General features: G+C 50.1%; 1 protein-coding gene across 4 annotated transcripts in view; it reads right to left on the bottom strand.

Moving 5' to 3' along the window:
* The window catches only part of LOC133758036 (core histone macro-H2A.1), a 66,002-nt gene that overhangs the window by 26,149 nt on the left and 19,989 nt on the right, over positions 1-19,864 (bottom strand). For all 4 annotated transcript variants that reach the window (XM_062189102.1, XM_062189105.1, XM_062189106.1 and 1 more), the window contains exons 3-4: positions 5,659-5,765; positions 5,085-5,282 (exon numbers count right to left, since the gene is read on the bottom strand). In XM_062189102.1, the coding sequence (XP_062045086.1) occupies positions 5,085-5,282; positions 5,659-5,765 (305 nt within the window). The remainder of the gene's footprint in view (positions 1-5,084; positions 5,283-5,658; positions 5,766-19,864) is intronic.

Below are 19,864 nucleotides of genomic sequence, written 5' to 3'. Positions count from 1 at the left end.
TCCCACAGAGGAGAAGCTTTCTGCCATGAGAAAGCGCGAGTTGACAGGCTCTCAGGCAAGGGGCAGGCAGGGCACGGGACCGCTCTCCTTGTTGGGAAGGAAGACTCTGAGCCTTCCTGTGCCCCACACAAGTCAGCAGCCGCCTATGCAGCCGGGTCCTAGGGCCTAACCTGCGATAATACTGGTGATTTTCAGCAAAGATTTGTTAAAGCTGTTGCCGCTGCTCACTGTGCGGTGGGCAGCTCTGCAGCCCTCCACTGTCAGAACAGAGGGACTTCTGCCACGCGGAGAGGGCCACAGTCACGGATAGAACACCGACACGACGGTGAACGCTAAGGTTCTACATCTGTGTCCCAGCCCCGCTGTGTGACCTTGGGAAAACTGCTCACATTCCTAAGCCTTACATTCACCATCTGGACAACGGGATGAAGGCTGGAGGACTTGACTGAAAAGCAGGAAGTGTGGGACGGTGAAGCCACGCCTGCCCTGGCTCTCTGCGGCCCGTCTACCTGGCAGGGCGCTCGCCTGTTCTCCTCAAGAGCACCACGCTGTGGGATGGGGCAGTGCAGTGGTTACCTGCAGCATCATCTTGTGAGATGTTACCATGTTCAGATCCCAACACCACACCTAAGCTTCTCACAGAACCTCTGAAATCACGCCCCTTCCTCGTAAACTGGTAGTGTTAAAATGCCCATTCTGTTCATGAAATGGTGACACTACCCTGTCGATTCTTTTAAAACCTCAGTATGGAGGTGAAGAAGCTCAGCGGACATCCCGATGGGTCCATCTCCAAAATGACCAACTTAGTTAACCATTACATTGTTTCCCGATCCCAAGGTCCCTGTGTGTTAGAGACTTCGCAGCTATGTTCTGAGCAGCACACAGTGTGTTAGGACACAGTGAGCTGGGAAACATATTTAAGCATCTACAGAACTGACTGCCCAAAAAGACTTATGTGAAATCATTAACCCTACTGAATTACCTAAAATTTCATTAAAAGGCCAGTGAAATATTATAAGTATAGCAGCTTCTCAGAAAGACCACCTCCTTTCTTTGGCGTCCCTCACCAGAATTTATAGTTTAAATATTTACTGCTCAATAAAGAAGCCTCTACCAAAATCACCCCAGGCTTTTGCCAGGTGGTGAGGAGCAAGGGGATCCAGCAGGGTGATTTTCACTTAAGGACAGGTGGGTGCTGGTGGTGATGCCAATTTGAATTTGAAAACTTGTAGGAGATCCCCAAAAGTGAGCCCTACGATTCTTAGCAAACACTCTGACAGCATGGTTTAACCTGGGGGATTTAGGCATAAATGGTTTGCTCTGACTCTCAGGGGTCTTATTTTCTGCATGTGAAAACCTTATCTTGAGAAAGGTGTGCAGGCTTTCCCCATTGCCAAAGTTGTTCGGGGTCCAGCACTGTGAGGGACCCACAAGCGAGTCCTGCCAATTCTCTCTGGAGGAGCCCAGTGTGCTCCCTCCAGGCCCACCTGCTGTCCCAGTGCTGGGCACATTCTACACATGGACACATGAATGACCCAAGACCTCACTCCAGCAGCTCAGTGCTCAGGGGTCCCCTCAGGGGAGCAGTCACCTGACGGACATAAAGTACCACCAGCAGGCCACCAGCAGGCCACTGTCTGTCCGTCGCAGCCCCTGGCCCTCCCACTTGCTGTGATGACTGTGCACCCCTTGCTGGACACTGCTGAGAACTGTCATCAGTGCAGTACACTGGCTGGACGCAGACTCACTCTTCTGCCAACAACGTGGAATTAAATGTGCAAAGAATAAGGTGGCTTTTGGAATTTCTTAATGGAGTTAAAAAGCCAAGTACGTGAGTAATAGCCATCTCTGCCCCAGCAGCATCACCTGATAACTCCATCCTGGACAGACTTGCTCGTGGGCACAGAGACCCCACACACACAGTGACAGGCACTGTGGCCCATGTGCCTGGAGTGTCAGAAACAATCTCATGTCCTTTTGTAGAGCACTGGTGGCGTGGGCTTCACTCTAACTTCAGCCATCCTAGGAAGCCCTCCACAGCCCTAACAATGGAGATGTAGGAGACTGGCCATGGGCAGAGCAGCAGCCAGTGGTACACCATGTCAGGTACTGCAAAGCATTAATTTTCCTGCCAGCCTCACGGCCACCCTGTGTGTAACTCCATTTTACAGATGAGGACATTGAACACCAATGGAATGAGGTGACTGGCCAGGATCACACAGCTCGGGCACAGCAGGACTGGAACATAGGCCAGGCACTGACCTCACAGTTGGTACTCTTAGCCAACACTGGGTCATAGGGGTCACCTTGAACAGAGAACATGCAGGATGGGGAGGGATTTTCCTAGCGATAGGCCTTCCGCAAGGATACGGAAAACAGACTGCCCTGGGGAGAAGTGGGGGCACTATGGTAGGAATATGATTTTTATTGCCTACTCCTTTGTGCTGTCTGAACTCTAACACAGGAGACTTCACCAATTTTATGGAAAGCAGAATTAAAAGCTATGCCCATGCTGGTGTGAAAAACTGTGAACTCCATGTAGTTTTTTTCTAACATGCATTTTCGCTAACGTTTTTGAAGACCTGTACACGTACTGCCTGTGCAAAACCACAGTGTGCTACTATGCACACAGTCCCTTACTTGTAAGGCTGGAATGGATGCTATCATGTCACGGGGCGGGGGTAAAGAGACCCACAGAGAGGGAACAAACCTGCCTGAGGCCACCCAAGTAGAAAGGAGGAGCCCTAAGGCAGAGCCAGGACCCGGGGCTCCCCCACCCTTGGGTTTGTTGCCTTCTGTAACTGTTTCCACTATAGCTGACTCAGCTGTCACAACTGGAAATTTTCAAAACCTTCAAATGACATAGAATTGGGGGAAAAATTATGACTCAGAATTCACGTGTTGACACTTGAAAAATACCAACTCCCTCTCACTGCAAGTGCTTTAGCAGGGGACCACGGCTGTCCCCGTGTCCCGGGAAAGTTATTCTCAAACGTTCCACTTAAACCTGGGGACGCAGGGTTCTCCGCCATTTCTGGGAGCTGACACCACAATTTACATTAAACAAATGTTTTGAAAATTAGCTGTTCACGGTTCCAATTTCAGCTTCCCCCAGGGTTTAATGTTAGCCAAATACTGGTACAGTAAGCAGACAATGTGTTTTATTGTGTGGAAGAAAAACAGACCACCATAACAGACTTCCTGCTTTTGTAATCAAGGGAAAAGTTGAATGTTCGAGTGATTATTGGCATATGGTTATTAGAAACCCTGAGTTCCAAATATAGCTACTAGGAGCTAAAGACACACATGCACTCCGGTGTCCTGTATTTCAAGTCCAAAAAGAAAGAAAGAATATTCCCAGTGTTTGGGAAATTGGAATGTTTAACAAGGCACGGAGCACCAACGGTCAGGAGGAGATGAGGGTAACAGGGGATGAGGTCCAGGCCTGCTCTGCCAGCAGACATGGGCATCTGAGACATGCTCACACAGCAACAAGCATCACACTTGCGTGAAAGAGAGTGATGGCTGGACACAGCCAGGGAAGGCTAAGGTGAGGACAGTGCCCTGTCCCTGCTGGTCCCATCACTAAGCACCACCCTTGGGGTTGACCTTCAAGACATGATGGATTTGGCATCTTTATAATCTAACATTTAGGAAGGGGTGCACAGTCTTGCCTTCCCTGCTCTGCCCCTCCTCCCAACTGTGAATGTTGAAAGGGGAGAAAACAAACAGTTCAATCTGCTAATTTTATAGTGAGCAGGAATGAGTAACAGAGCATTCTGTGAAATCCCTGCTGGACTCCAGAGCTGGGTGGAATGCGAGCGTCTGGAAATAACTTACAAGACTCTCTTCAGTGTCGGGTTTCTCCCTCCAAGAGCTGCAAGTGACCCTGGGCCTGGGGGTGGGAGGCACACTGGCAAGAGGAATTTAGACTGCGTTTTCAGGGAAGTGTGCATGTGCACCCCGAAGGGTATGCAGAGAAATAAAGTCTCTGGCAGCTCACTAAAGAAGGCCCGAAAGTAGTGCGGATGGGAGAAGGTTAGGGGGCGAAGAAGGTTCCTCCCCAAGCGGGTAAGAGCCAATCACCTAGGGGCAAGGCAGGAACACAGGAGTCAGCCTGCTGGAGGGGTGGTGGAGCACAGCTCGCCTGGTCATGGGCTATCCTGGAAACACGTCCTTACCATTTCACCCTGGTCAGAGCATCTGGGCTGATGCAGAAAGAACTTCCTGAGGCTACACCAGACCTCAGGGGGCATTTCCCAGATCTTCTCATTGCGAGTCTGAGAGGCCATCTCCTCCTCCCAGTTTAGCTGGAAGCCAACGATCCTTGGGGCCAGAAACTTCAAGATTCCATTTTATTCAAGACCAAGCTTTGACCACACCACCCTTTTTTGTCGGCCCTGGAGACTGACAACAGCTGAAAGGCCATGGCCAGGTCAGGCAGCACAGACCAAGAGTGAAGAGCAGGTGCTCTTGTTGCCTTGTAGTCTCCCCTACATTCAACGCAGTGCACGGTCCCCAGGCCAGACCCCCTGATGGAGGGCACAGCTGCTCCTCTGTGCCATCTACGACGATGCTGACAGGACTCAGGCTCACTCCATATGAGTCAAGTCCTCAGGGCCCTCACTCAGGTGCAACTGAGTTATAGCTCCTCCAGGAAGTGCTGTCCCTCCCCTCTCCACACACAGTATCAGGTCACACCCCCAAAGGGGGCTTCCCTCACCACAAGGAGATCAGCACCTAGGACCCGACCTTCATCGCAAGCCAGGGGCAGCAGCAAGTGCCTGCATCCGTCCTTGTCAAAGCAGCCAAGGAGCAAGCTGCTAGGACAGCCCTACAGGAACGTGCTGGGAGCAGAGGATTCTGCAACTGAGTGTCAGAGCCCCTCGCATGGCACGCACATCTCCCTGGAAAGTCAGGTGCAGGGCTCCTCCTCAGCTCTGCGAAGGCCCGCCCTCCCCATGCCCAGTCCCCCGTGGTGTCCAGACCCCACAAGGCCCCTGACTTTGGCTGCCTGAACTGCACGAGCCCCTGCAGTCAGCCTCTCCATGTCCCTCCCTCAGGACCCCTGCCCCAACTTGTACCTTGGATTTCCGGGCCCCTTTCTTGCCTCCTGTCTTCTTAGACACAGGCTTCTTCTGTGATGGAGACTTGGCCTTTTTTGCTGGGGGTGGTGTGATGATGGCTTCCAACTTTCCTTTGGAACCCCGCTTCTTTGCGAGCAACTCGGGGTGGATGTTTGGCAGCACCCCTCCACTGGCGATGGTGACTCCTTTGAGCAGCTTACAGGGAAAGCACAGGAGCAGAGGGTGAGCCACACTCTCCTGCTCCTGACCTTCCAGTAGTCAGCCCTGCCCACACAGGCTCTTACCTCCGGTGGTACTTGCCCCTCTGTGCCACCTACAAGGATGCCTACAGGACCCAGGCTCACTCCACAGGGTCAAGTCCTCAGGGCCCCTCCCTTGGATGGATCCACAGAGAGCCAAATACCACACTCACACCACCCTGACATACACCATTCCCAGTAACGCTTTGAGGGAGAGCTGCAGGGACTGCCGACCATCCAAAAGGCAGCCCCCACCTGCGCTGGCTACATCACTCTGTCCCTTGGGCAATCTGACCCACCTGTTCCAGTGTCCTGGGGTAGGGGCCCCTTACCTGATTCAGCTCTTCATCATTGGCCACAGCTAGCAGGATGTGCCGGGGCGTGACCCGCCCCTTCTTATTATCTCTTGCCGCATTGCCAGCCAGCTCCAGAATCTCAGCTGGGAAAAGAGAAGAGCATGTGATCACGTCAGAACAGGGGAGGACAGGGACTCCAGGTGACCCCTGGCCCCCAGGCACAGTGGCACTCGCACCGGAGGCGCAGTCACTGGAGGCAGGAAGCTGTTGAATGCGTTTTCCTGGCACACAGGTCATATGGCAAAGCTGAGCGAGATCTGGGAGGCCCCTAGTCCAACCCTTTGCCTTGGGGATGAAAGAACTGAAGCTGAAAGAGGGCTGAAGGTCACTCAGTAAGTACCTAAGTAAGGCTGCGACCTGAACCCAGTCCTCAGAACGGCTGCCACAAGTCAGCTTCAGGTATCAGCAAGGCCACCCCTACAGAGGGTGGCCCCCCAACTGTACTGCCCCTGAGTCCTGAGTAACAAGCCATAGGTTACAGAGTTTCAAGGAAAGGGTGGCTTGATGTTGAGGGCCTTGAGAAACTATCTTGGATTAGCAACTGGAAGGAAATAACTTGGACTCTTTAAAAAATCAATGTTATAAGACCAAAAAATGAAAAGTGGTGGGGTGTTAGATTTAAGAAGGCAAAAGAGACATAACAAAATACAATGTGTCCCTCCTTAGTAGATGCTGATTTCAAAAAAAAAAAAAAAAAAGAAAGAAAGAAAGCTCTAACAGTCATTCTGGGAGTACCCAGAGAGATTTGAATGTGTGCTTGGTCTCAGATACCAGGCAAGATTAGCTTGTTGGGTGGGGTAATACTGGCACCATCAGTCCATGGGGCACTTGCTTGCTCCCAAGAGACGTGTGCTTGTGGATACAGGCGAGGTGTCTGTCAGCTGAGTAAAGCTGACGTGACGAAACGGTGACGCTGTGAAGTCTCAGTGTGTGCTACAGAGGTGTTCCTCTTGCAAGGAAATGCTGCTATTTGTGTCATGGTGGATGCACTCAGTGAAATAAGCCCGGCACAGAAAGACAAGCGTTACATGAGTACCCTGAAAAAGCCAAACTCACAAAGAAGAGAGCAGATCACGGTTACCAGGGGCTAGCGGGAAAGGTCAAGGGATCCAAGGAAGAATCACTTTCAGGTGCCCAGAATGAGGATTACAATGTATTAATTAATACCGATGTATGCCTGCATTGCAACACTGCTAATTTATATATTCTCAACACTAAGCAGTATACGAACAGTAGGTTATGTTAACCTGCTTTACTCATTCTACAAGGTATACATACACAAAAACATTATACTGTACCCTGAAACTATACACAAGTATTTGTCAATTTCAAAAATAAGTTTAAAAAAGGAAGTATTTTTTCAATATTCTGTATATTTGAAATTTACAAAATAAAAAGTATGAGGAGAAAAAAACCTGACGGCTCTGCCCCCTGCCCACGGCTGGTGCTGAGCTGCTGAGCTGCTGAGCTGCACCTATTCCCCACCCCCCCACATTGCTAGGCAGGGCTCACGGAGCAGAGGAGAGGTGGGGGGATTAGGAAACACTCTTGGCTACGGTGAGATCTGAGCCTCATCACTGTCTCGTCTCCTTCATGAGCTGTGCAGACTCTGCTGGAGCACGCGTGACTCACACTCCCCATGCCATGGCCACCCTCTGGGCCCAACTCTAGTCTGCCTCCTCCAGGTGCTAAAGAATGTCTACACGCTAGTCGTGTTGTGAACACTGAATGTCTCCAGCAGAGTCAGCACTCAGAATCACTGAAATATCTGGAACAAAATTCCAGCGGCATGGACATCACGTGTTTGAAACGTGCAACACGACATGTCTACATCTGCAGGAGGCACTAACAGCTGAACCCCACGCAAACACCCACTGCAGGTGTGGAAACCAAGCTGCTGCTACATGACACACACCGGCAGGGCACAGAATCAGTCACCCTTGCTAAAGCAGGTTTCCCTCCATGGAGGATTTCATCTGCTTCATCACCACCCAATGGTGACACCCAAACCTGTGCTGGGTGAGTGGGACACACAGGCATCCTGAGGCCACCAGGGAGAATGCCACAGGGCTGCACATGCTGGAGCTATAAAGCTGCAGAGCCCTTCACCTGGGTTCTATGCAGGAGAGACCCACAAGTATGAGGTGGGGAGGCAGCCAAGCCAGCCAGTAGCTAAAGGGGTAACTGGTAGAAGGTAGGGCTACTCCACCCACAGCCTCAGTATAGTTCACTTTCCCACTGGCAGGAGGCGGCCCTCCTGGTACTGCCACTGAAGCTTCCCTGCAACCAATCACAGCAGGATGTCCCAAGGCAAGCAGGGATGGACCAGCTGGCTAAGTGGAACACCTGCGTGTGATGTGTCAGCATGGACCACAGGTCCCAGGTGTGAGCCCAGAGATGCCTACCTGGTAGCCTCACCCTCCCGCACTAGTGGAGTGGGCAACACAAGGCAATGGTACTGCCCTGCCCATGGCCTGTGAGGAAGCCAAGGTAAGCACGGGAGCCCCACAAGAACAGAGATCCCAGGAATAAGGAGGCAGCAAGAAGTACCTGCCACAGTGGTCCCCGGGCTGGACCCCATGCAGCAGGAAGGCCCAAAGGGGGCATCGGGAACCACACAGCTACAGCCCATTTTCCTAGCTTCCTGGCCTCCCCAATCCCCTGCCCTCCCCGGCCCTCTCCCCTTTCTGAGGCCACAGGGAAGCACAAAGTCAGCATAGACAGAGGAGGCTGGTGCGGTAACAACCTTCTGAACATACGGTGCTAGGACCACCTTACATGCTCCTCTAAAGAGAGGGAGGAAGAAACGAAGAGAATGAGAATCTGCCACAGTGATGGCCTGTTTTGTTAAGTACTAAACCCACTCCCTTTGCCAAGAAAACCGCTTCTCAGGAAAGGGGAGGTAGCCTGCTTCCTCTTCTGCTACAACGTTGGTAGAAGCCCCTGCCCCCTTCCCTGAGAAAGCTTAGTGGCAGTTGGTGGTTAGGGAGGTGGGAAGGGAGGTAGTCTTTTTTTTTTTTTTTTCCTGCAGAGCTGCCTAAGTTGTTCTGTGCAGGGACATTCAAGATGGTGAGAAGATCTGCAAGGCAAACCCAGGAGGGCAGAGCTCCAGGAGAGCTGGGTGGCATCAGACAGGATGTAAAACAAAGAGAACAAGCTGTGTCGTGGCCCAGAAGCAAGCACCCAGGTCTAAGGGGACGGAAGACACCTCTGGAGCTGCAGGACACTCTCCCTGGTTCTCAGAGCCTTTTCCCCTGTTCTCTCACTCCATGGTTGGAAGTTGAGGGGCCTCCATTTCTCCATGTGGGAAGTGTTAAGGGCCATGTTCACATCTTTGCTGATTCAGCTTGGATTTAGGGAAGCCAGACCAGATCTACCTAGAAGTGAGCAGCCCACCAGATGTGCAGCAGAAGGGTTGAAAGCGTCTCGGCTCCTTGTGCCCTTGTGCAGAGCTAGGCGTGTGTGCGTGTGTGAGACTCTGCTAGCTTCTTTATGAACGAGCCCCAAAGTCCAGGGAAATTTCCTTTCTGCAAAATTCCCAGCTCATCTTTCATTTACACAGGCCAAGATAACTACTCCCCGCCCTCCCCACCCCGCCTCACCCCACCCCTCCAAAGAGCACGCCTGCAGCCCTGGAGGAAGGAGGGACAACAACGAGGGGCACAGATTCCCACTCCAGCTGGTTGAGCAAGAGCTTTGTCTTCTGTTTACTCCTGCATTTTTCCAAATGGACAGGCACCATAGTAACACCACTGTCAAGGGACACACAAGACAGAGCACCTCTGCAACACACCTTTTATGAGATGTGTACTGCACTCCCACCCCTCCCCTGTACTGCAGTGGGCAGAGGAATGGGGCATTTTTTTCAATGGCCAAGAAAGATGGAGGGCACACCCTGATTGCTAACAAAAGCAGGAACCTGCAGCAGGAACACATCCCTTGCCAAGTGGCAGTAATACCCACCCTTTCGTCCTCAGTCCTGTTTTAGAAATAGCCATGGTAAAGGACTACCCTGCCGCAGGGGAGAGGGGAGGTGCGCACTGCCCGCGCCTCCGCAGGACGGAACAATCGCTGCCTGTGAGGGCGTGCTCACATTCAAGAGGCAGCGGGGGAGAAAGGGTGACTGACTGCTGAGGAACTGGGCAGGGTACACGACACCAAATGGGGTGACCTGGTAAATTTTCTTTCCCAAATAGGATTCTCTGCTTTGTAAAAGATATGGAGGGCAAAGTCATAGAGGCCCAAGCCCAGAGCTTGCAGTGGTTCTGCCAGCGCCCCTCAGGGCAGGCCAGTGGGAGGGGACACACCCCACTAGCAATGGGGACTGCCTCCTGGGTAGGACCAGAGCCATCTTCAGCCTCTGCCTCAACCTGAATGGAGCCCATGCCTTCCTACCGGCGGGAATGGCGGGGTGAGGTGGGGTGTGTGGTGGGGGTGGAGGTTGTCTCCAGCAGTCCATTTCCTATTTTGGTAGCTTGTGTGCATCTCTAAACTTTGTCTCTGGCTGGTCTCAGAGGAAAGGGACTCTGAGAAACAGAACCGGAAACCACATCCACAGACACAAATCCCTTTCTCCATGGGTTGCCGGATCTCAGTCCATAGAGGAAATTTTCAGGAACCACAGCCCTGCAGGCTGGAACCAAAACAAATGGAATCCATAAGAAAGTCCAGGAGGAAACTGAGAAAAGAGCAATTAGAATGGAGAAGAAACAGAATCCCTTTCCAAGTTCTCTGCCCACCCAAGCCAATTCTTGTCAGCCAGGGACAGTCAAATTTTTGTTACCAGTGACCAAAAATGCTTAGGGTCAACTCTGCATAGGATGGTAAGTGTCAAAGTTTCCAGTTAACAATCTTGCAAAGAGGACAAGCTAAGTGAGCAGCACTGGCCAGCTCATTAGCTATTCTTTGAAGACTGTTTGTTTAAGACCTAATTTGCACAACACCCCAACCTCTCTTGCTCCCACTCCTGAGCAGACGCAGTCCCTGGCAACTACTGAGCAGCTGGCTCATCATTACCGCGGCCAGGACCAGAGAAGCGACCCCATCTTCTCCTCAGAGAAGCAAGCGCTGCAGAGGTACCCCTGGGCCAAATGTTCCCCAGCCTCATTGAACATGATTGTTTTAAGGCAACTTGACAAGATTCCCAGAGCCTCGAATAATGGCAGGATTTGGCAGCCTGTTCCACTACAGAACAGCTGTCTGAATGTGAATACCTTTGACAGGTCTACTTTCCAAGTTCACCCAGAGACCAAAGGCTTAGGGCCATCCCCCGCTCTCCCCAGTCATCCTGAACCAAACCATTTCTGTTGTATTGCAGTACTCTGTCTACCTTCCTTTAGGGAGATGAAGTCATGGTTTGCAGAATTAGACTCCTAACAGCTAACAGGTGATGTGTTGAGGCTGAGCCAAACTCTAAACACAAACCTTGCAATAGGAGAGAGTCGGGGGCTCTCACAGAGCCATTTGAAGCGTCTCATCTAACAAAAGAAATATTGAAAATAACAACCAGAAATCAAAGGCAGGCAAATGTTCACGTAATCCCAAGGAGAAAACAGATATTTGCTATAAAGCCAACAACATGACAAGGAATCTGTTTATTGTATTTCTTTCTATTCATCATCCTTCTATCAGCAGTTCATAGAGTTCAGAGCTATTTGACACCATTCCGGAAGGCCTTAACCCAATCAGCCCCAATCATGGGGTGGGGGTGGGGGGGTGGCTGCTAAGAGCTTTCTGTGTTCTCACCACACCACAGCCTCCCCCAGTTCTCTTGGTGGCCCTGCGTGCTTACAGCAGCATCCCAGAATCTGCTGCACTGGAGCCACCTTTTCAGGACATGAGAGGCAGGGTCTCAAGGCTGTCGAGCCATCAGCTCAGAGCTTTGGGCCACAGACAGGCTTCCCAGGCTGCCTGTCCCAGGGCCGCTAGAGAACCAGGCATTGCATGGAGACAGTAAAACCGACAGTGGTAGTTGAAGGAAGTATGTGCTGTGCTGAATGCAAAGCATTTTTAAGAACAATGTAGCCTTGTTCTTCCTTAGCACAAAGTCATCCACTACTGTGAAGCCCACATTACAGACATGTGAGAAGGGCCCAGGGCCAGGGGTCCCAAACGGTAGCATCTGCTTCCGTCTCCCACCTTCCCACAAAGTCTCCCAAGGAGACAGACATGCAGATTAATTAGGGAATTTCTGAAGTTAGTTCCATTGGCTGCTGTTTTCCATATTTCAAAGTGAAAAGTGATTTTTACATTATGTACAGTAACAAAGGAAGCGATGGGATGGTTCTTGGCAAATATCATCTTAGTCTAACCACGTCCCCCACCCCCAACTCAGCCCAGCACCTCAACAGGAGAGTACTTCAAAATGGTCACAGAAAATGGAATTTCTTTTTTTCTTTTTTTCGGACAGGTAGAGTTAGACAGTGAGAGAGAGAGAGAGTGAGAGAGAGAGACAGAGAGAGAGAGAGAAAGGTCTTCCTTTCCATTGGTTCACCTCCCAATGGCCGCTACGGCCAGAACTATGCCGATCCTTAGCCAGGAGTCTGGTGCTTTCTCCTGGTCTCCCATACGGGTGCAGGGCCCAAGGACCCGGGCCATCCTCCACTGCCCTCCCGGGCCACAGCAGAGAGCTGGCCTGGAAGAGGAGCAACCGGGACAGAATCCAGCACCCCAACTGGGACTAGAACCCAGGGTGCTGGCACCGCAGGTGGAGGATTAGCCAAGTGAGCCACGGCACCCGCCAGAAAATGGAATTTCCCAAAATATGTTTATTTTGGTGCAAATATCTTTGAGATCCATGCATAGGAGGGTCATTCAACAAGTTCATGGAAATGATTATTATGAAAAAACTATGTAGGGATTTCAAATTTCAAGAATTTACTTTAGGCGCGGCGCAGTGGCGCAGCGGGTTAATGCCCTGGCCTGAAGCACCAGCATCCCATATGGGCGCCAGTTTGAGACCCAGCTGCTCCTCTTCCCATCCAGCTTTCTGCTATGTCCTGGGAAAGCAGTAGAAGATGTCCCAAGTCCTTGGGCCCCTGCACCCGTGTGGGAGACCCAGAAGAAGCTCCTGGCTTCACATCAGCACAGATCTGGCCATTGCAGCCAATTGGGGAGTGAACCATCGGATGGAAGACCCATCTCTCTCTCTCTCTCTCTCTCTCTCTCTCTCTCTCTTTGCCTCTCATCTCTCTGTGTAACTCTGACTTTCAAATAAATAAATAAATCTTTTGGAAAAAAAGTTCTTAATCAACTCTTGCACATAATTTTTTTTTAAAAAATAACTTATTTTGAACCTCCATTTTCCATGAAGTACCTTTGTACCTTCCTTGTCAGGAAAGTCTCCACCTCCTCTCTCTGTCCGTGAGCAGCTCCAGGGTTAGGGCCAGGGTCTGCTGTCACACAGTCCAGGTCTGAAGCTCAGAGCCTTCACTGAGCTCTGGGACGGAGACCAACGTGCTTCTAAGCCTCAGCTCCCCATTCTATAAACAGGGGTGACAACCGAGGTTATCTCTTAGGCTTGTGGAATAAGGACTTGGGAAGTAATGCGCTTGGTACACTTGATGAATGCAAGCTAGTATTACTGAGGTTATGACTACACTCTTTTTAAAAAGCACAGCACGTCTGATTACTAAGAGAAGAAAACTATACATTTTTTCCTCAGGTTTCCTCCATCTGCACAACTGAATGAATGGAAGTGTGCAAGAGCCAAGAGGAAGAGAAAAGCAACAAAAAACCTAGTTTCCTCCCCCAAAGGTTTACTCTTTGCTGTTACACTTAACAGTTTACATATGTTTGAAAAATGCACTTGAACTCGATTAACCTCGGTGCTGCCAGATCTGCACTGATGGAACACAGCACCCAGGGCGGCCCCACAGGCAGTCCCTGCCTTGGACAGGGTCTGGGGTTTGTGTCTGATCCCTGCAGGATGTGCCACGGCAGGGGCAAGGCAGAGCTAGCTGCTGAGGCAGTCAAGGTTCCAGGAAGAAGAGTGCCCTAGAAGTCCCAGGAAACCAGTCCTAACCCAAGGCCTAGCTGGCAGCTGGGTAGAGCCCCCTGGCCCACCAATCACTTGCTTTCAAGGACTCTGACTTAATTTACAAGGAACCAGTTAATGTATGTGTTTGCTTTAAAATGGAAAACCACAGCCATTTGTTCTTAATTCATCTCAGGAAGGAGTGAACAATCAAGAGATGTCTACTGAAATGAAAGGATTTGAGGAGTACAATGTAAAGAGGAAATGCACGTTAAGAGCCCAGTCATGGTACCGGGTCCCAGATGAATTCTGAAAGGGGGGAAACAAGGAACAGCGCAGCGTGTTTTGAGGGAGGCGACGCGGCAGAGCCTGCCGTGCAGGCCTACACAGGTCTGCACTGAGGGTGGGGCTGCCTTGGAGCTGGGGCTAGCTCAGAAGAGACATCGGGATCCACCCTCTTCTAGGTTTCATTAATTTATCTTCCGTGCATTTTCTTTTCAAAGTAAAAAGCAAACTTAAAGTGCAGGGCAGATAAGAAATTGAGGCTGCTCTGCACGGGCCGTCCGTACTGGCCTCTGCTGCTTCACATCACAAGCACGCCTCAGCCATCCTGTCCAGCCTTAATTTGCCTTTGATATAGGGAAACCTGTACTTCTTCACAGATCATTGTTTTCCAAGCACTCTGGGTTTGTCATAGAAGGGGAGACCTCAAGACCGGCTAGAGGGGAGGGGTCATCTTTCCCAGCCCTGCCTCTGTCCTGCCTGCCCATGTGGAGCCTCATGCCACACAAGGGTCACTTGTGTAAGTATCTGCCTAAGCCTTATCCCCCAGGAGTCCTCCTCCCCTTTGCCAGAGGATACCGATGGAACACTGGCCCAAAAGCTGTTTGCCCTCCGGCCTCACTCAGCACCACTGTACTCCGCTGTGGCTCATTGTGGCCCCCCCGTGGACCCCTCCTGTCACCTCTGTGACTTGCCATAACCTCGCCTGCCCTACTGCTGCCGCAGCCAGCATTCCCAACACCGGCCCTTTCCTCACAGCCCAACAGCTCAGCACTGTTATTCCAAAGGCCACCCCCGTCCTGTGCTCACACCTACCTCCCACACATGTGCTGACTTTCTCATCCCTATCCAGGACTGCCCGTCCTCTAAAGCTCATCCTGTAATATCCCTGTCCCCCTTGCCCACACTAGGCCACAGCAATCTCTGGTCTTTGCAGGTCCATACCTCCTTGCACTATGACAATCACTTGTGCCTGCCTCAGAGCTTGTCCCCTCAGGCTGTGTCTTGAGGGCAGGAGCCAGCCTTGGAGCACTGGGCATATACACCAGTCCTCCTTGGGTGGCCACTGACTCAAGAGAAAGCAAGTATGAAAGGCACTGAGTGCGGCCTGGGCTTCCATTCCCCTCATTGCTCAGGTCTGGCCCAGCAGGGTGCCTGTGGTCCCCATCTCTTCTGGGGCTGGGCTACTATGCTGAGTGCCTTTGGACATGACAACTCTGATCCTCGACTGCCCCTTCAGAAAAACAGGTGGTTTCTCAATTCAATTAGTTATGGGTATTTTTGCTACCAATATTAAGAAAAACAAAATATTCTAGTTCAGAAAGCCTAACAAATGTGAAACCTTTAGCCAGTGCCTGGCATATGGTAAGTGCTCAGTATGCGGCAGGTGTTCAAACTTCAACTGCTCCACCTTCAGCCAGAATTCCCAACACTTCCTCAGACGCCATCTCTGAATCTGGGAGACAGACCACTGGTGCCCAGGGCAGGGTGGGAGGGCAAGAGCAACAGTGCTACTTCAGTTAACCACCATCAATGTCCAAATGAACAGTACACACTGACTTTCAGCAGAGAAGCTAGACTTAAATGTTAAGCAAGGACAACTTGGCTGCCAATGAACACAAGCAGCATCAATCAGGCTAAGGATGGCAAGGAAGGCCCACAGATCAGCCACTCCCCAAGCGCCCCCACCCCCAGCTCCCACAGCTCTGCAGGAGAAGAGCCTTCCATACAGACCTAGAGTGTCCCCTACAGACACAGAGGAGTGAAAGGACCCACTAGGGCCACTACAGGCCTCCAGAGAAAGCAGTTCTGGGGCCCAAGGAACCATACTTCTGCCCACTAACTGGAAGACACGTTTGCCTAAAAGGACAGGTGTAGAAGGAACATGTGGGAGGCAGGGTCAGAGTGGTGGGCTGCACCTTGCAGCCTGGCAATTTCAAGGAGGGCTTATGCTATCTTCTTGGTACACAGGACTCGAAGGGTGCAGTGGGAAGAGACAAAGAGGGCCTGTGACAAACCTTTCGGTTTGTCTTCCTGCTAGAACACATTTGTAGCTCTGAGAAGCGGCTTTCTCCTTTCATGATATTTAAGTCTTTGTTAGCTGGACACGAAGGCCTCAGACAGGGGAAGAAAATAAGGACTGTAAATATGTTCCCCTGGCTGCTGGTACTTTAAAGGGGAGACACTGAGAGAGGATACTTTCAGGATTCTTACCTCCTCCCTCCTTTTCTCAGTAGGTAAACAGTTCTTTCAGAAGCCACTCTTGGCTGTCATCCACAGAAGGACCCAGGGACCCTCTGGAACCCCCTTGGGATGCTGCAATCTTCAGTGGGCAGCTCCTGGCTTCATTAGCTTTTCAAGGCAGAATGAGACACCCTCAGTGGCTCTCCCAGTACAGAGAACAACCCTTTTAACACTTTGAACGCTCTCCTGTTTGCGTCTCTTCAGACAGGTGTGGCCCTCTAAGCCCTTGTGTTATTCCTAATTAGACTTCATTGAAAACTCCAGGGGACTGGTTTAGCGCTCAGCCTCCTCAGCTTCCTGGGAGCATCTGACATTGCCAACAGCCCCCCACACACACACACTCACTTCTTTACCTGGCCTTCGTTCCTTCAAGAAAAACCATTTACTTTGCAGCTGCAGAACATGGACCTTGTGCTGGGAGCTGAGCATATGACACAGCCCATCCCTGGGACCACTGACATGGCCTCTGAAAGTCTGGCACATCACCAACCCTCAATATACATCTGAGAAAAAAAACAATTCTTTCACCCAAGCACGCAGCTTAGCACCTTGCACCTGGTTAGGGCTGGGTAACTTGGTAATTGATGAATTACTAAACTAGTGACCCAGGCATTAGGGTGGGCAGGCAGTGACTACAGATGGAGACACAAGGGTGTTCTCCAAGGCCCTGGCCTGCTCTCACATGTTAGAACGGACACTCAGGACCCAAGCAGGCAAAGGCAGCTACAAGGCCTTGGTTCCAGAGATAAGCAGCCCACACTGGGCCCAGGATGGAACCAGGCCTCACCCACACACCCAACTGAAGACTTGAGGTGGACTGAGGGACTGAGGGTGTTGAGGGGAGGTTAGGGGCACAGCAAAGATTCTTAGGTTCCCCTAACCAAGATCCTGGCTCAAACATAAATAAAGCACCCAATGCAAAACACCTGTACCCAATACTCTCCTGATTCCTTATTTTTTGGCATTTCATTTTCTAGACTTATTTGATAATAAAAAGGGAAAAGAGTATCTTCAGGGGCCGGTGCTGTGGTGTAGCGGGTAAAGCGGCCACCTGCAGTACCAGCATCCCATATGGGCGCCAGTTCGAGTCCCGGCTGTTCCACTTCCGATCCAGCTCTCTGCTATAGCCTGGGAAAGCAGAAGATGGCCCAAATTCTAGGGTCCCTGCACCTGTGTGGGAGACCTGGAAGAAGCTCCAGGCTCCTGGCTTTGGATTGGCACAACTCTGGCCGTTGCGGCCATCTGGGGAGTGAACCATCGGATTGAAGACCTCTCTTTCTCTCTGCCTCTCCTTTTCTCTGTGTAACTCTGACTTTCACGTAAATAAATAAATCTTTTTTTAAAAAAAGAGTATCTTCAGAAAGACAAATTATATATATAAGGAATTAGTAACACTGTCTCCTGGGAAATGAACTGCAAAAAAGGGGGAAAGGAGACACATATCTCCTTGTATACCCTTTGCTATAGTGAGAATTTTATCACAGATATGAGAAACAAAGTATTTAACAGGACACACCAATGAAACAGAAACAGCCCTTGCTACATCTAGAAATTTCATATGTGATAAAGGTGGCATCTCAGGTCACCAGGGGAAAGATGGAAGAGTTAATTTTGCTGGGATAATGTGGGAACTATATGGAACAAAATCAAGTGGGTCCTTATTTCACCCCACAGAATAGGATAACCTTCAAACAGATCAAAGCTACAATGTGAAAAACAGAACCATAAAAACCCTGGGCAAAAGCATCACTTTATAAACCTGGAAAGAAGCAGACTTTCCCAACCATGACTCAGAATCTAGCAGAAATGTGCTCAAAAAGACTTCATAGATTAAAATTATTCAGACAGAGAATATGAAAGATCTGAAAATGAGGGGAACATTAAAGATTATAAAGAATTACCAAGATAATTCACAAAGAACAGAGCTTTGAGAAATTAAAGTATAATTCAAGTAAAAAACTCAGGTATCAATTAAAACACATTAGATACAGCTGAAGAGAGAATGAGCCAACAAGAGCAGAGCTCTGGGACACATACCAAAATTAATTTACAGAAAGATATGAATGCAAAATATGAATGAGATGAACACACCTGGAAGACAGAGTGAAACACTACCATATACTTAGTTTGTGTTCCACAGGCGAGAACAGAACGGAGACATCCAAAGGCTTGACGGCTGAAAACTCTATTGAAGAGATAGAGATGTGTTATAAACAGAACCTGAAGCCATTTACCACTAATAGACCCTGACTAAATCAAATTCTATAGAATGTGCTTCAGTCAGACCAGCAAAAAAAATTTAATCTTTTGGAAGGTTTAGACCAAAGGAACACACACTGTTTTGGTCACACCATTTTCCTGGCCTGACTCCAGAAACAAGTTCTGTAGGGTTTATCCATAGGCCCAAACAGGACAAAACCCTTAGTATAGAGCTTGTCTACCCGTCTGCAGCCCCCGATGGCAGAAATGAGAGTTGCATATTGCTCCTTGAAGGCATGCGATCAGTCATGAGGTTCCTTTGCCCACTGAGGCAACAAACCACAAGAGGTTTTCAACACATGGTGTTGAGACTGGACATCCACATGCAAAACGAAGCACAGAGACCTTACACTCTTCACAAAACTTAACTCAAAGTGGACCTAAATGTAGAACACTGGACTATAAAAACCCCAGGAGATAACAGAAGAAAACCTAGGTGACCTTGGGTTTGGAAATGAGTTTCCAGAACAAGGGTACAATCTATGAGAGAAATAACTAATAAGCTGGATTTCATTAAAGTTTTCTACTTTGTGAAAGACACTGTTAAGAGAATGAGAAGTCACAGAGTTGGAGAAAATATTTGCCAACAGAAGGAGCGAGGCCCTTCAATCAGATTGAAGCAATTCAGTCCAAGCCTTGGCCTCAGGGCAGAGAGCAAGGGAAACAGGGCTGGCATTTCCCACAGCAGCCCAGGTCATGAGGACACTCCCTAAGACAACTCCATGGGCTCTTTAGAAGGAAGCAGGGTGGGTGAAGGGCTCAATAGCTCAGCTTGTGAGATCAGCAGCTAAGTCCTGTGCCCTGGAGGAAGCACGTCCTCACACCACGCTGCAACTCCACACCCTGGTGGAGGGAGTGAAGTGCAGGGGAAAGTCCAACCCCTGGGGGCTCCCCGGCTCCAGTCTCAAGGCCTGAGCCTGACCCACCTGGCCACAAGACACCGCATCATCAGGAAAATCCCAAAGGCAGTCATTCTTTCTGAAGTGCCCCTCAATCCACCATGGAACTGTCAGCTCCCTTAGGAGACTGAAGATCAACAACGCAGCACAACGGCAGCATGTCCTTGATTACCGCACCACTTGCTTGTAAGACTGCTATGTAGCAATGATTTTCCGATCGGCCATCAAGAGAGATCTATAGCACATGTTAATAAAACAGTAAGACCAGACTCTGTCACAGATGCACGCACCAAAGGCATTCAGTGCCAGCTGAATGAGTAGCAGGATTATGAATGGAATTTAGCTCCTTAAACTTTGAAACCTGTGTTAGAAGGGAAAGTGCACTGAAATACAGTCTGCACACTGCAGATGCAAACTCCATGTTTCCAACTTTTTCCTGTTTACGAACCTCTGGCTCATTAAAATGCTTAGTTTTCCCTCCCCTGCAGACTTTTGTTTTTCAATGTAAAGAAAACAAAGCTTT

This window comes from Lepus europaeus, chromosome 4, assembly GCF_033115175.1.
Source record: "Lepus europaeus isolate LE1 chromosome 4, mLepTim1.pri, whole genome shotgun sequence".
Lineage (NCBI taxonomy): Eukaryota > Metazoa > Chordata > Mammalia > Lagomorpha > Leporidae > Lepus > Lepus europaeus.
This window is presented reverse-complemented; position numbering and strand designations above follow the sequence as displayed.